The 17,515-nt window shown below is 39.9% G+C and overlaps 1 protein-coding gene across 1 annotated transcript in view; it reads right to left on the reverse strand.

Moving 5' to 3' along the window:
* Positions 1-7,076: 7,076 nt before the first annotated feature.
* Positions 7,077-17,515, reverse strand: part of LOC122798638 (zinc finger protein 729-like) — a 379,227-nt gene continuing 368,788 nt past the window's right edge. Inside the window, exon 3 of the mRNA XM_044067723.1 lies at positions 7,077-12,301. Within this exon, the coding sequence (XP_043923658.1) occupies positions 7,467-12,301 (4,835 nt within the window). The 3' untranslated portion in view covers positions 7,077-7,466. The remainder of the gene's footprint in view (positions 12,302-17,515) is intronic.

Below are 17,515 nucleotides of genomic sequence, written 5' to 3' on the forward strand. Positions count from 1 at the left end.
TTCTTAGTGGCAGCAGCCACCACCATAGCATCCACAGAAACTCCTTTTGTCAAGAACTGTTTGTCTGCTGGTGCCGTTATGAATTTTGAGGGTCTCCTGGGAGTGGGGTCCACTGAATCAGGAGCCGTCCATGCCTTTTTAGCCACCACCTGCATGAGGGGGTCAAAGGGGGGAAGACACCCAGGAGGTGGAAGGACGAGAGCCAAACGCCTCAAGGTACACAGATTCATCCTCCGAAGGGTTAAGGGCTGGCCAATTTCCCCTCTGCTTGAGGATTTCTAGAATGTCTGCAAAAGAGACATCTTCAGAAGGGGAACGGGGGGAACCCTCAGAATCCTCTAAATCTGTGTCAGATGTGATGGACTCAGGTGAGTCAATGTGTTTCCTCTTACACTTCCTCTTCCGAGGGGGCTCTTCTGCCAAATCAGGAGAGGCCTCGGAAGAGGATGAGATCCCGACAGGGGGTTCCTGAGGAGCTGGCTCTCTGCGGTCCGGGATGAGGGAGTGAGTCGACTTGACCTGAGGCACCGTGAGGAGCGCGGACGGAGCCGACTGTGGAGTAGAGCCAGGCTCTAACACACTCCGCATGACCTCGAACGCACCCCTGTCAGGCAGAGCCGGAGGTCCCCCCGCCGAGAAGCTGAGAACCTCCCTCGGGACCGACAGTGATGGCTCCGAGGCCGATGTCGGAGCCGAACTCACCAGCGCCGAAGCTCCGAGAGGAAGAGCGGGTCGGACAAGGGTCCGATGCCACTCACCCCTCGAGCCGACGAGGGAAGTCCGGCGCCGAGATTCTTCGAAGAAGAAATCGGAGCCGACGACGGAGCCGAAGACATCTGTATCGGCTCCGACGCTACCACAGTCTCGGTTCCGAATGCCCGGCCCGAGCTCAACTGAGTCGGAGGAGGAACATATTGATGGACAGGGGCAGGCATCGACTGATGAGTCGGGCTCTGAAGCATTTGGGCCAGTGCCTCGGACTTAAGAAGTCGACTCACTACCCTCTGAAGGTCATGATCCGACAGCCTCGATGACCTAGAGGAGTGAGATTTATGGCTCCGTTCAGACAGCAGAGGAGATGCTGGAGCCGAATGAACGGAGCCAAGGGATGGTGACCTAGATCTCTTCCTAGATGTCGGCTCCGAAGGTCTGGTCGGAGCCGACAAGGGGATTTCTAATACCTCGGCTCCAGCCGGAGCCGAGGGAACCACAGAAGCTGTAGACTCATCGGCTCCAGCCGGAGCCGATGCAGACGTAGGTTTAGCAGCCTTAGGTCTCGGCTCAGTAGCTGGAGCCGAGGACCTAGAAGCCTTGGAGGGCTTCCCAGAGACATTTTATGAAAAACAGGGGTAAAAATCCACTAAACTAAGGGAAAAGTAGTTAAACTTAAAAATATAGGGGTTTAAGTATTCTAACTTTACTGAAAATACACTTACCAACAAGCCGGTAGAAAAACCAACACCTCGATCGCTGTAGCGGCAAACGAGATCTGAGGTAACTCTCGCCTAGCATTGTGGGATATAAGGGGAGCCTCGAGCTGGTGGAACCAACTCTCGAGCTTTTAGAGTGGCCGAGTCGGAGCCGAGGTCGGCTCCGAACCCATCCAGCAAGAATGAAGGTGAGATAGACAACTTAACATTCATTGTTTCCAGGCTGTGACAATGTTGACTCCATAAGCTTTTTAGGTACCATTGAATTTCCTCATATGAAGTCTTGCATATGGAATTAGTAGAATGCAGGAAGCCATGAACCCCAAGGCCTGCAGAATTTGTCTTGCAGATAACTGGGTTTTTGTGGCCACTTGTTTGAAGTAAGTCATTAATTGGATTTGTTTTTCTGGCGTGAGGTAAGTCATCTGGGCAGCTGTATTCAAGCTTGCACCCAGGAATATAATTATTTGAGAGGGTACCAGTTGTGATTTCTTTTCGTTTATGTTGTACCCTAGGCAAGTTAGAAGCTTTTTTACAAATGCCAGATGTTGTAGAAGAGTGTCCTTCTTTTCTGCCTGAATTAGACAATCGTCCAGATAAGGATAAATTTGAATGTTTCTTTGTCCGCAAAATGCAATTACTGGTGCCAGGCACTTTGTGAAGACCCTGGGCGCAGTAGATAAGCCAAAGGGCAGTGCAGAGAGCTGGTAATGTAAATAGCCTGCTTTGAAGCAGAGGTATCTTTTGCAAGATTCCCTGATTGGGATATGCAGGTAAGCCTCTTTTAAGTCTAGAGTTACCAACCAGGCATCCTTGCCTAGCATAGGCAGTAACTGTTGCAGAGTCAGCATCTTGAATTCTGGAATGTCCAGGAATGTATTTAGAATGGATAAGTCCAGAATTGGATGCCATGATTTGTCTTTTCTGGGTACCAGGAAAAGTCTGGAATAAAAACCTTGTCCCTTTTCCTTTTCTGGTACTGGTTGAATAGCCCCCATATTCATGAGGGACATAACTTGTTTCTGGGCCTCTGCCCACTGATTTGGTGGCAGATCTGGCCATCCGTTTGGGATTGGCAACGTATGGAAATTAAATCTTTATCCCTGGGGTACTATATTTAAAACCCACTTGTCCTGGGTAATTAGATGCCAATTTTGTGCATGAAGTGCTAGTTTTCCCCCCAAAGGGGCTGCCAAAAGATAAGTGCTTGGAGATGGCAGAGGAAAGTCATTGAGACTGTTTACCGTCGGGAGGTGCCTTGCTACTTCCAGATTTGGAGGTGGAGGCACCCCATTGTTTTGTTCTGTAAGCTCCTTGTGAATGAAACCTGGAGCCTTTAGAGTGTCTGTGTTTAACCTGAGTGGCTCTGGTGGGTACTGGAAAGAACCAATTCTTAATAGGCCAGTGCCTACTGAACCTGGGTGGCTGCACTTGTAGGAAATCTTTTTACAATTTGCATAGATTTAGCTTTGTCTTCCATCTTTTTCAAAACTTCTTATGTCTTATTACCAAATAGACTGTCCTGTTGTAAAGGAGTATCCAACAATTTTGCTTTAACATGATCAGGCAGATTTTGCTCCTTGAGCCAAGCATGCCTTCTTATCACAGATCCAGTTACAGTGGCCATGCAAGAGGCCTCCAAGGAATCAAAACCACATTGCAAAGTATGCTTTCCAACTTGTTCAGCTGAATGCAATAAATCCTGTAACTCTTTATTTTCCACACAGTCAGAAATCAACATAATTTTCTGTTTAAGTAAGCCCATGACATGCTGCTGATATTTAAGCATATGAAATTGACAGTTTAAAGCCCTGATTGCCAAGGCTGCAGACGTGTAAACCTTTTTACCCCATCTATCCAGCGCCCTGGAGTCTCTACCAGAAGGGGTAGGATTTTTAGCAGTAGAAGCCTTAACACCCTTGGGACTCTGAGAAATGGTTTCAGGGTCAGCAGTATGGTTTTTAAAAAGGAATTTGTGGGAGTCAGGAACCCTGTAATATCTGTCTGGCTAACTAGGAGCCGGAGGCAGGGAATCAGGAGCCATGCTGGATTCTGAGAAAACATCAACAACAATGTCTAGAACAGGAGGTACAGCCAAAGGCCTATACTGAGGAAGAAGAAGGAAATCCCAAAGCCTCTTTTTAGATTCTGAAAAATCCTGACTCTCCCAATGAAAATGTTCCCTTAAGGTATGCAAAGTTTCTCTAAAAGAAAAATCCTCAGGAGGAGAAGCAGAAGGGATGGATTCTTCTGCATCACAGTCCTCATAAGGTGGAATAGATAATTCCTGATCAGAAGAGAAATCAGAAGAAATGGAAACCTGATCTGAAGATTCATTATCAGTGCCTTGCCTAGGCCTTTTAGCAGGAGGGGGTTGGGAACCCCTGATCAAGATAATTAAATCCTCAGCCATTTTGATCATTTGTTTTTTAGGCATAGGGGCCTGTGCATGTGGCTCAAGCGTCGTTTTTTTTAGACACAGAAGTTGATTTTGGCCTAGGTTTTGAAGATGGCGTTGGTTTAACATACAGATCTTTAGGCCTGAAAACACCCTCAGAAGCCAGTGCCTGCTCAGCGGCTCCAGACCCATCTAAGGTGGAGACATCCATGGGTTCAATACTTAAAGTGTCTCGTGGCATACCAGACTCCGAATGGGTCTCAGTAGAGGCCTGCAAATCAAAAGTAGCAGGTATCAGGGGCTGCGTAAGCCTCACTGAGTACCGGCGACTGGCTTAGGAGAAGCTTCGTCATCGGTTTTGGACCTCGACGGTCTGTCTCTGCCTTTTTCTTTGCGTTTTTTGTGTATTCTGGTAGTCGGATTGCTAACCGACGACATTTCTGGATAGTTAAATCTTGAGCCAAAATATTTAGATGCAAAAATATACCGACGCTTAATAGTGTGCTGATTAAATTTAGCACAAAACCGACAGCAAGGCACATTTTGGTCAGGGCCTAGGCAAGGAATACAGTACAAATGAAAATCCTTATGAGGTATTTGCTTCCCACAAGTGATACAATTATTAACTTTTACTGACATTGGTAAGGAGCAAGAAAAAGTTTCCCCAACGGGGTACTTAGCTTTAGGTTGAAGACTTCGGTTCTGAAACTCGAAAACAAAAACTGTTCTGCTCCTAGCAATAACTTCAGCAAGAAGAGTCTCAGAGTTACAGGCATTAATGGCTGTAGAACCTTTCATCATTTTTCATCAGGACAGGGTTTCTCTTGGGACAAACCCAACATTCATGCCAAAAGTGGTCTCCAATGTGATGATTCCTCTGACCAGGTTTCCATTTCCTCTGATTCCTCTTCTGATCAGGGATATTCTCTCCCTCCCTATGAGGACTCTGATGCAGAAGAGTCTATACCTTCAGCCTCTCCGCCTGAGGATAATTTTTTGTGAAAAGTGCTAACTTTCTCCCTAGAGGTGCTGCCAAAAGGTAAGTGCTTGGCATTTGTAGAGAGAAGTCATTGGGACTGTTTCCTATAAAGTTGTGATTTGTCTTCCCCTCCTTTGGGGGCTGAAGCACCCCATCTGCTTTGGGTACCGCGTGGCAAGAAAGACTGATGAAAATGGCGTTGGCGGCATGTTTTATACCCCTGACATCATGGAAGAAGGGACAGCAACCGACGCAGGACCCAAGACTTTATTAATCATTCTGACTGAGGGCAACCTGCCAGCAGATTACCCCAAATGTAATGACTGCAACAGTGAAACACGAAGAACATCAGTAATATACACATACAACACATATGGTATATATGTATACATCCATATATGCATACATACACAGAGGGACACTGCCTTTTTATTTCTCCAGGAAATATAATGCTAAACACCAACAATGGGCAATCTGAATAAAAGGGGAGGAAAAAAAAAAAAAAAAAAACACAAATTCTTCATTAATTTTGCATTCCTGGCCAGAACACTCATTCAACATAACTTTTCTTACTTCTTACATTTGATAGTTATAATACTGTCAGCCTGCATACCGAGTATTCTGAACTTAGAATTTGTGTTCACCTTTGCATAAATACAAATACACTAAATTATAACAGATTAATGGCAATGACTAGAAATTAGAATTAATGATATTTTCCCAGATTTCATGTCATAAAAACAGAACTTCATTTTTTAAACAGTGTCTCTGCATGCATACATACATAGCAGGGCGTATGTGTGTGTACATTTTAAAGCTGTACATGCTAATGAATGAAATTTCTTTAACACACTGTCTACGTCTAGTAAGGTAAGAATATATTACCAGGTCATTACATATGGCTACTTCTCTTGTTCGAAAAAACACTTCTTCGAACAACAGAAAGCCAAGGCCCACTTTAGCAAAAGTGCACTTAACCGAAAGTGCACTGTCGTGAAAATCAGTTTACAGAAGCATGGTACAGTGGGAATAAGGAAATACACCTTTTCACCACTGTAGTGTGATCACGGAGTTAAATAGCAGCGGTCGGGTCCAGCTAAGTGAAACACATTTTTCAGGGGGGCAAGCCCACCTGCACCCCCACTACTTATATATACTAACTCCAACATCACACTACAGTGGGGAAAAGGGTATATTTCTTATCGCCACTGTACTATGCTTCAGTAAACTGATTTTCACAAAAGTGCACTTTCAGTTAAGCGCACCTTCGCTAAAGTGGGTCTTGGCTTTCTCTTGTTTGAAGAAGTGTGTTTCTGAACAAGAGAAGTAGACCTATATATATATATATATATATATATAGATATAGATATATATATATATATATATATATATATATATATATCTACATGTATATCTATATCTATCTATATATTTATATATATATATATATATATATATATATATATATATATATAGATATAGATATACACACACACACATATATATATATATATATATATATATATACACACATACATACACACAAGACATTTTCCTCAATAGTCCAAAACAAAGAGCAACAAATGATCACACCACAAACCTCAAGGCATATAATTCTGAAAAAAAAATAGAAAAAGACAACTTTTTATGCAAGGGAGGGCAAGCTTCCCTGCACCCCCTTCCCCCAACACACTGCTAATTACATACACTTACTCTGAAATCAATATACTGTGGGGAAAGCAGCAATTCACCAATCCCCACTGTGCCACAGATGTTCTTCTGTTCTGTATCTATCTGTGTTATGTCTTTCAGGTTTTGCTGTGTGACCATTTGTTGAGTGCTGTTTTGGAATGCAGAGGAAATTTCATACACACATATCAATATATAATGTACACAGGTGTATGACATTTCCTCAGTATTCCAAAACACCAGTCGACAAATGGTCACACAACAAACACTGAAAGACTTAACACACATGCAAACAAAACGAACATCTGTGTGGCACAGTGGGGAGGTGAATTGCTACTTTCTCCACAGTACTTTGATTCTGGAGCAAGTATATATAATTAACACTGGGTGTATGTGTGTGTGTGTGTGTGGGGGGGGGGTGCAGGGAAGCTTGCCCTCCCTTGCATAAAAAGTAGTCTTTTTCTATTTTTTTTTTCCAGAATTATGTGTCTCAAGGTTTGTGGTGTGATCATTTGTTCACCTGTGTTTTGGACTATCGAGGAAAATGTCATGTATATAAACACACACACACACACACACACACACACACACACACACACACACACACACACACACACACACACACACACACACAAAATACTGAATTCTTAGTTTAAGTTCTAGAACCAAAATTGCTAATGAATGAAATTTCTTTAAGACACTGCCCACATCTGGTAAGATAAGAATATATTACCAGGTCATAACAAGAGTAATTAAATCAGGAAATACAAAAAATAATTCTTTACATATAGCTACAATATGTTAAAATTCAGGACTAGCAATACTTTTTTTTTGGCAGAATGGGTCACAGCATTTGCATCTAAGAGTTTAGTCTGAAAACCTTCATGAATGTCCATCAGTTTTCCTGTCTGCTCCATGCTGTTGACACTTAATAAATTGAACACAGTTTAGACTGTCGTTTTTGTATTTTTTATGAAGTCTTTGTATTCTCATTATGAGTCTTCTGGTGTTTAATAAAAGACTGTTCACTTATAAAACTCTTTCCACACTCTGTACAAATCAAAGTAATTTCTTGCGTGTGAACCTTTTGGTGACGTGTCAGCTGAGTATTCCATCTAAAATTCAAACCACATTCAGTACATTTAAAAGGCTCTTCCTTTGTATGCACCTTCTGATGTCCTGTGAGGTGGACTTTCCATCTAAAGCCTTTACCACATTCAGTACATTTAAAAGGCTTTTCTCCTGTGTGAATTGTTCGATGACGTAAAAGCTGGGAATTGCATCTAAAATTCTTCCCACAATCAGTACATTTGAAAGGCTTCTCCGTTGTATGCAGCTTCTGGTGGCCTGTCAAATGAACCTTCCATCTAAAGCTTTTGCCACAATCAGTACATTTAAAAGGCTTCTCTCCAGTATGAATCATTTGGTGCTTTTTAAAATAAAATTTAGTTGTGAAACCCTTCCCACATTCTGAACAATGAAAAAGTTTCCCTTCTCTGTGAATCCGTAAATGGTTTGCAAGTTGGTTTTGCCATCTAAAACACTTTCCACATTCAGGACACTTGAAAGGTTTCTCTCCTGTATGAATCATCTGGTGTTTGACAAAATAAAATTTTGTTGTGAAACTTTTTCCACACTGTGTACAGACAAAAAGCTTCTCACCAGAGTGATTTCTTTGATGGTTCAAAAGCTGACTATTCCACCGGAAGCTGCTTCCACACTCAGCACATTTAAATGGTTTCTCTCCTGTGTGAATCATCTGGTGTTTAGCAAAATAAAACTTTGTGGTAAAACTCTTCCCACATTTACTGCACTCATATGGTTTCTCCCCTGTGTGTATTCTCTGATGTTTTTTAAAAGAATAATCAGTTGTGAAGCTTTTACCACACTCTGCACATAAGAAAGTCTTAACTCTTGTACGAATCTTCTGAAGGTTTGCAAGATAACTATTCTTCTTGAAGTTTGCTCTGTGCTCTCCATTTTCTAACATCTGTTCCCCTACATGACTCATTATGTGACTAATAAAAGAATGTTCAGCTGAAAAACTCCTTCCGCACTCTGTGCATATCAAAGGTGCTCCTTCTTCTGTATGACTCCTACGATGACGCAAAAGCTGAGTATTCCATCGAAAACTCATTCCACATTCAGTGCATTTATATGGTTCTTCCTTGGTGTGCACTTTCTGATGGCCTGTAAGATGCACCTTCCACCTAAAACTCTTTCCACAGTCTGTACATTTAAATGGTTTCTCCCCCGTGTGAATCATTTGATGCTTATTGAAATAAAATCTAGTTGTGAAACTTTTTCCACAGTCATTACAATGATAAGGTTTCTCCCCTGTGTGAATTCTCATATGGACAGATAGCTGATTATTCCTTCTAAAACATTTTCCACACAAGGTGCATTTAAAAGGCTTCTCCCCCGTATGAATTATCTGATGACATAAAAGCTGGGACTCCTTTCTGAAACTCTTCTCACATTCAGTACATTTAAAAGGTTTTTCTACTGTGTGACTCTTCTGGTGACTTTTAAGATGAGTCTTCCATCGAAAACTCTTGTCACACTCAGTACATTTAAATGGCTTCTCACCTGTATGAATCATCTGGTGCTTTATAAAATAAAATCGGGTTGTGAAACTCTTCTCACACTCAAGGCATTTGAAGAGCTTCTCACCTGTATGAATCCACTGATGGTTTATAAGTTGGTTATTCCATCTAAAGCTCTTTCCACACTGGGCACACTTGTAGGGTTTCTCTCCAGTATGAATCATCTGGTGTTTTTTAAAATAAAATCTAGTTGTAAAACTCTTCCCACACACATTACACTTAAAACACTTCTCCCCTGTATGAATTTTATTATGACGTCTTAAATTTTCTTTATCCTGAAAGCTTTTCCCACACACAGAGCAATTATATACAGTATCCTCAGAGTGAACCCGCTGATGACGTGACAGTTGTGTGTTCCACCTAAAAGTTTTCCCACACTCTGTACATTTAAAAGGCTCCTCTCCCGTGTGAATCCTCTGATGGTCTGTCAGATGCACCTTTGTTCTAAAATGCCTTCCACATTCATCACACTTAAAAGCTTGCACATCTTTGTGGCTTGTCTGATGTTTAGAAAATGCCTGTTCACTTGTGAAGCACTTTCCACACTCTTCACAGATAATGACCGTTTCCTCTATGTGAACCCTCAGATGGCGTGAAAGCTGTGTATTCCATCTAAAACTTTTCCCACATGTAGTACATTCAAAGGGCATTTCTCCGGTGTGTATCCTTTGATGTTTAGTAAAAGAATATTCTGTTGAAAAACTCTTCCCACATTCTGTACAGATAAAACATGCTGCACCTGAGTGAGCCCTCAGATGGCGTGAAAGCTGAGTATTCCATCTAAAACACATCCCACATTTTGTGCATTTAAAAGGTTTTTCTTTAGTGTGTACTTTTTGATGACTTGTAAGATGCACCTTCCACCTAAAGCTTTTTCCACACTCTGAACAAGTAAATGGCTTTTCCCCAGTGTGCACCATTTGGTGTTTAGTGAAATAAAATCTAGTTGTGAAACTCTTTTCACACAGCAAACACTGAAAAGGCTTCTCCCCTGTGTGGATCATCTTGTGTTTAGAAAAGTAAAATTTAGTTGTGAAACTCTTTCCACAGTCGTTACATTTAAAAGGTTTTTCTCCTGTATGAATTGTCCTATGTCGTAACAGCTGGGTCTCCAACCTAAAACTTTTATCACAATCACTGCATTTTAAAGGTTTCTCCCTGGTATGTATCCTTAAGTGGCCTGTGAGATGTACTTTCCATCTAAAACACTTCCCACATTCCGTGCATTTAAATGGTTTTTCACCCGTGTGAATCATTTGATGTTTTTTTAAATAAAATTTAGTTGTGAAGCTCTTCCCACACTCAGGGCATGCACAGCATTTTTCTCCAGTATGAATCCACTGATGGTTTAAAAGTTGGTTATTCCACCTAAAACTCTTTCCGCACTCAGAACATTTGTAGGGCTTTTCCCCTGTATGAATCATTCTGTGCTTTGTTAAGTAAAATTTTGTTGTAAACCCCTTCCCGCAATCAGTGCATTTAAAACATTTCTCCCCAGTATGAATCCTTTGGTGACGTGACAAACTTTCTTTCTCTTGAAAACACTTTCCACAAATTGCACAGCTAAATGTTGTTCCTTCACTGTGAGTTCTCAGATGCCGTGACAGCTGTGTATTCCATCTGAAAGTCTTTCCACACTCTGTACATTTAAAAGGTTCTTCTCCCGTGTGAATCCTCTGATGGTCTGTAAGATGCACTTTCCACCTAAAATGTTTCCCACATTCAGAACATTTAAAAGGTTGTTCTTTTGTGTGGCTCATCTGGTGTTTAGTGAAAGACTTTTCAGTTTTGAAGCTCTTCCCACACTCTGTACAAATCAAAGTGGTTTCTCCTGTGTGAATCTTTTGATGGCGAGTGAGCTGGGTATTCCAACTAAACCGTTTTCCACATTCAGTACATTCAAATGGTTTTTCTCCTGTGTGGATCCTCTGGTGTTTGGTATAAGACTTTTCTGTTAAAAAACTCTTCCCACATACTGTGCAATTAAATGCTGCCTCCCCAGAATGAATTTTTTGATGATTTGCAAGCTGGTTATTCCACCTAAACTTCTCTCCACACTCAGTACATGTAAAAGGTTTTTCTCCTGTGTGAATCATTTGGTGTTTACGAAAGTACAACTTAGTTGCAAAACTCTTTCCACACTCATTGCATTTAAAAAGATTCTCTCCTGTATGACTCTTTTGATGGTAGGAGAGTTGGTTACTCCACCTAAATTTCTTTCCACAATCAGCACATTTGAAAGGCTTTTCTCCTGTATGAATCATCTTATGCTTTATAAAATAAAATTTAGTTGAAAAACTCTTTCCACACTCTATACATTTAAAAGCTTTCTCCTCTGTATGAATTCTTAGATGACGTGAAAAGTTTTCTTTCTCTTTAAAAGTCTTCCCGCACACAGTACAACTATAGGTTATTCCTCCCATATGACTCCTTAGATGACGAGACAACTGGGTATTCCATCGAAAGCTCTTATCACATTCAGAACATTTAAATGGGTTTTCACCCGTGTGAATCCTCTGATGATGCAAGAGGCTCTTTTCTTCTTTAAAGATTTTTGGACATCCTGTGCAGTTAAATGTTGGCACCTCTGTGTGCACTCTGTTATGGCGCAACAGTTGTGTATTCCACGTAAAACTCTCTTCACATTTTGTACACTTGAACGGTTTTTCCCCGGTGTGAACTCTCTGATGCCGTGTGAGATGTTCCTTTGATCTGAAATGCTTGTCACAATCAGTGCACTTAAAAGGTTTCTCTCCTGTATGAATCCTTTGGTGGCATGCAAGCTTCTCCTTCCCTCTAAAGCGCTTCCCACATTCTGTACAGCTGAAAGGTTTTTCTCCTGTATGAATCATTTGGTGGTAAGAAAGCTTACTTTTACACCTAAAACTCTTTCCACAAATGTCACATTTATGTGGCTTGTCTACCACATGATTTAGTTTGACTGCTGAGTGATTTGCCCAAGGAATAATGTTGTTTTCTCCTGCAACACACTCAAGAGGTTTCTCTTCTTTAAAAGGCCATTCATATTTCTCCCTTGGAAGAATGTGATTATATTCTTCAAATGACTTTGCCATGAACGTTAGCTGATCTGTGATACGCATGTCAAATGGATCATATTTAAAATTCATTTCTGACAAGAAGCTGTGTTTATATGCAGGAATTTGCAAAAGGCCACTCTCAGGATCTGAAGAACTGGTGACTAAAAAGAGAAGAAAAGAAGAAAAATTGTAAACTGATGAAGTCACTTTGCAAAACATAAAACTACATTATTAAAATTTGGCTACATCAAGCACCTTACATCCAGGACAATATGTATATGAACATAACATGAAACCATGTTGTAGCTTTTTCTTATAGACAAACATTCTCAAAGAAAAACTAGTAGTTTATAACACTACTTCCACCATGAAAGTCTACAAAGGACTGCTAACTGATGTCCATCGTCTGACACTGGGAAGAGCCCTAACACCGCCCTCAGTAATACGATTTTGCCATCATCCTTACATAATGCACATTCTTCTGACTAACATCGGCATATATCTCACACCTCCGTGTTGAAATGTAGGCAGAGAACTGCCATCAGTTCTTTCTGCGAGCAGACCCTTAAGGTATTTTTTATTCACATTCCACTGAAAGCTACCTATTACTGTCCAATTACATTATCAAGTCTGCAGACAGTATATGTGAACAGCTGTACCGATGAGCTTGCAGAACAACTTGTTGGATATGGTATGAAGGGTACCAGTATGTAGGAGGAGCAGCAAGTATCATTCACTGCAACTGACAAAGAATTCCAGAGAAAAGTGAACCACATGACTAACTAGTACCAATCGGCATTCTGCTATTCGTTATTCTGACCACACAACGGCCAGCAAGTGATGTTCCAAAAGTATTTTATTGATAAAGTACACATAGGATATAGAAATATATCCTGCTCCAAACCGGTTTCGGTTCCCCTTCTTCAGTGGAGCAAAGAAAAATGAATAAAAAGCCAACAACAGCACCTGATACCATTTATAGTATCAGTCAAACCAATCATCCAATCAAAATGCAACCTGTTAGACTGAATGAAACCAGTACCCCAGGTAGTGATCTTCTGGTCTGTGAAGACACAAAATAATGTGTAAACACATTCAAAAAGAACCAAATCATAAACATACATAAACAAATAAAAATAGTATATGAAAAAAACCCTTCATAGTGGCATGCCTAAATAAAAAAACATACCTAAATAAAAAAACAAAAAAACTGAATATGATGTTAAGGAACATCAATCAGACCAAATGACCAGTGTAAGATCTTATATGTATGAAACAAAAAGATTATTTATATGTTTGATGATCAGCAAGAATAATATGAATGGCCTACATCAGTACAACATATATATATTTTTATAGTGGTTTTATACAGGATCATATATATCTTAAGAGTTGAAAGATATGTATCAATATGAATATGCTATAGGTGGTCATTAATGCCCGGGGGAAATAATGCACCCAGATGTACAATCCAATATTTCTCTTTTTGTGTCAAAATGTTTTCCCAACCTTGTTGATGACTCCTATCACCAACAATCCGATCAATAATAGTGAACTTAAATTTTGCCGTGGGATGTTTGACTGTATGTAGGTAGAGAGCATTGGTTGTTTTCTTGTTTCTAATGTTACTCCTGTGTTCCCCAATTCTAATTTTGAGAGGCCGAGAAGTCTTGCCCACATAAAATGCAGAACATTGACAAGTGGCAAGATACATCACCCAACTCATTGAACAGTTCCCAAAAAATTTAAGGTCATAAACCTTACTAGTATTGGCGCTGCTAAAAGATTTAGTTTTGTTGATATCCGAACAGGACATACAATGCCCACAAGGGAAGGTACCTGTCAGTTCTTTGCCCATGATCGTGAGCTGTTTGTACCGTGCCCTTCCACTGCCATGATGTTTGAAATGTGAAAACATGGAACTTAAAGTTTTGCCCTTTCTATAGGAAAATTGACAACGCGTCCCAAGATGTTGTCTAAGAATATCATTAGCCATCAAGATATTCCAATTTCTGTCCACCACTCCTCTGATAATCTGATTATTCCTGCCATATGTAGTAACCAGTCTCAAGACCTCATCACCTTTTTTGTTTTTCTGATGGTCCTGGTATTGTAAAAGCTGGTCCCTAGTTTGTTTGTCAGACCAATATTTTGCAGATTTTATATCAAAAACAGAATACCCTCTATCATAGAATCTATTTGCAAGATCCGAACTGGCTATCTCATAATCCTCCTGACTGGAATTAATTCTTTTGATACGGCAAAATTGAGATTTAGGGATGTTCCGGATAGTGTGGCGGGGATGCATGCTTGAGGCATGTAGCAATGTATTGTATTCAGGATATTTCCTGTATATTTTAGTGCCTAGTGTGTTATCAGGCTTCCTATATACACTAACATCCAAAAATTCAATATTGGACCTGCTGCTATTGATAGTAAATTCAATGCCCCAAAGATTGCTATTAAGATAATCCACAAATTCTTTGAGATATTCCGCATCCGCCCGCCACACCATCCAACAATCATCAAGATATCTGCGCCAGATGTCCATTTCTACAATGTAAATATTGTGAGATGTATCATAAATTAGGTATTCCTCCAAGTAGGCCATGAACAAATCTGCATATATAGGGGCAAAAGATGCCCCCATAGCAGTGCCTTGTAACTGCCAATAGCATTCACCTTGAAAAAAGAATACGTTTTTATTCAAGACATGCTCACACATGCAGATCAAAAGTGTATTAAATCCCGGTCGATATAGATTTGATTTTTCAAGCCAGTATTGTAATGCTTGGAGACCTGCCCAATGAGGGATGCTGGTGTATAATGATTTTACATCCAATGTGCAAAGTAGCCAATTGGGTTCAAGTTCCGTCTCTGCTATGATTTGTAAAAATTGTGTGGTATCCTTGATTCTAGCTCTTACGTGAATGAGCAATGGTTTTAAATATTCTGTCAAGAAAGCTGAAAGTGGTTCAGTTAAAGAACCATAACCAGACACAATAGGACGGCCAGGTGGGGAGGTCAAGGATTTATGTATTTTCGGCAGTAAGTAAAGTATCTGTTTGTTAGGATCCTTTACTGTCAAATGTTTAACAATAGTGTTGGACAAAATACCATGTAGTAATCCATATCCAAAACAACTACTGCCCCACCTTTATCAGCCTTAACAATTGCAATATCATTGTTATTTCTTAGTTCCTCAAGTGCCTGTCTTTCAGTCTGCTGAATGTTATCTGGAAGAATATTGAAGCCATAAGGTGGAAAGTGTAGGTCCCTAAGTACAGCCTGTTGAAAAGCTGTGACATGCATATTGGCAGGAGGTTGAAATGTAGATTTAAGAAACCTAAAATCAGTAGATCTTTGAGCTGTGTTGTTTATCTTATCAGAAAAGAATATCTTTAGGTTTAAACAACGGCAAAATTCCAAAACATCATTTACTGTTTGATATTGATCACAAAAGAAGCCAGGTACAAACCCTAAGCCTTTATTGAGTATTTTTTCTTGTTCCAATGTTAGTTCAACCTTAGACAAATTAAGCACATTGTGAAAAGTAATTTCATCTATTTTAGAAAAGCTTGAAATATTCCATCCATTGATTCCAAATCTGAACCTATTGCGGTGTTTCCTCCCCCCGCGTCGTTTCTTCTTACCCCAAAAGGGGTAGGTATGTTACTTCTTTTTTTGTAAGGTGAAAGGTCAGAGGTAATACCCTCACTATCAGTGGGGGAAGACTCATCACCCGAGGTACTGGTATATGTCTGCTCCCTATTTTTAAGAATTGGTCTGGGTCGTTTCCTAGTTCTCGCACCACCCTTCCCCATAGACATATCCTTAAATCTCACTGACTTCTGAAGTTCAAAGGGGCGTCCCCTGGCATAATCATTGACGTCCCGATTAGATTTTTTAACTTTTCTATCTTTCGTCAATTTGTCATACTGAGTCAGTTCTTTAGATAAATTGGCTACCAACGTGCCATAGTTGGTATTGGATTCAAATTGTTTACAAATACTGCTTAACTCTTTAATCTCAGCAATATTTGAATCTATTGTCCTTTCATAATAATCTGACAATATTTGTACAAACTTCATAGATCCTTCTTGAACTGCCTCAAACCACTCATTGGTCAGCCTCTCTTCAGATCTGCTGACCATGGGCTTTAACTTAATTCTAAGTCCACGTGGTACTAATTTTTTATGTAAATAAGCCTTAAAAAGACGTAGATGCCAAATATTTGCTCTCAGCCCCTTAAAGGCTTTCTCCAAATCAAAAAAGGCAGATTGGCATCCATTACTAGAGGGGGCAGTCTGTTGATCCATGATATTGTTGCTTGAGATGGATTCCAGTCCGAAGACATGGATATCCTCTCTATCAGCACACATACCCTGCAAAATACTGTCCAGATTCATAGTAACTGACCCAGCAGGACCTAAATAGAAAAGAACGCGGTGCCAGAACTGGAAACAAACCCAAAAGACACCTACTCTGAAAAGGTAGGAGTAAACTGAATCCAATTGGTATAGAGTATATAAAGTAAATAAATACCAGTATCTCAGGGGAAGCACCAACTACACAATGTCCAACTATATCCCAAAAACAGTGTTAGCCAAAATGAGCTAAGTCCAAAATTAGTAAATCTCCCCTTGGGACATGAATGCCAATGACCAAATAGAGAAATGAATAATAATAATGAGTAATAGGTGGAGTCAATATAGAAAACAGATAATAAATCCTATCTGATGATTCTTAAAGACATTGTCTAAATATCAGCATGATAACCAACATCTGACAATTGGTATATAGGTGATACAAAATCAGTCTGAAATATTAATATCTAGGTAAAAAAGAATCAGCCTTGTATCACAATAAGTATAATAGGACTAATGGTTGTGTATTAGTACAAATGTTGGGTATAATAGGTAGTTCTAATGATACCATAAAGTTCAAGGGGCAAAAAGCTATATGGATACCTTCATGATATTTTATCTGGCATCAAACCTGCATATCCCTAGTATAATGACAGATATATAAACCACAATATGATAGTAATATCTTCCTATACTGTATCTATAAAATATAATATATGTCCTGGTATTACCATATGACTAATGGACCTATGAACCATACAGGAGTAGACATACAACTATATGGCACAACCATGGTCCAATCAATCACTTAAATATCACAGATAATATATCTAATACAATATTAACAATTGCAAATCAAAAAACACAGATCAGCCAATTCTTGATCACTTATAAGCGTATCATGAAATAATGCCAAAAGAGTACAAAAAACGCCCCAAGGTAGGCTTATGATGGTATTAACACATCAGATTGAATTATCTCAGTAATCCAAGCCCACCGTTACTCATA

This window comes from Protopterus annectens, chromosome 3.part1 (genome assembly GCF_019279795.1).
Source record: "Protopterus annectens isolate FY-2018-M chromosome 3.part1, PAN1.0, whole genome shotgun sequence".
Taxonomy (NCBI): Eukaryota; Metazoa; Chordata; order Ceratodontiformes; family Protopteridae; genus Protopterus; species Protopterus annectens.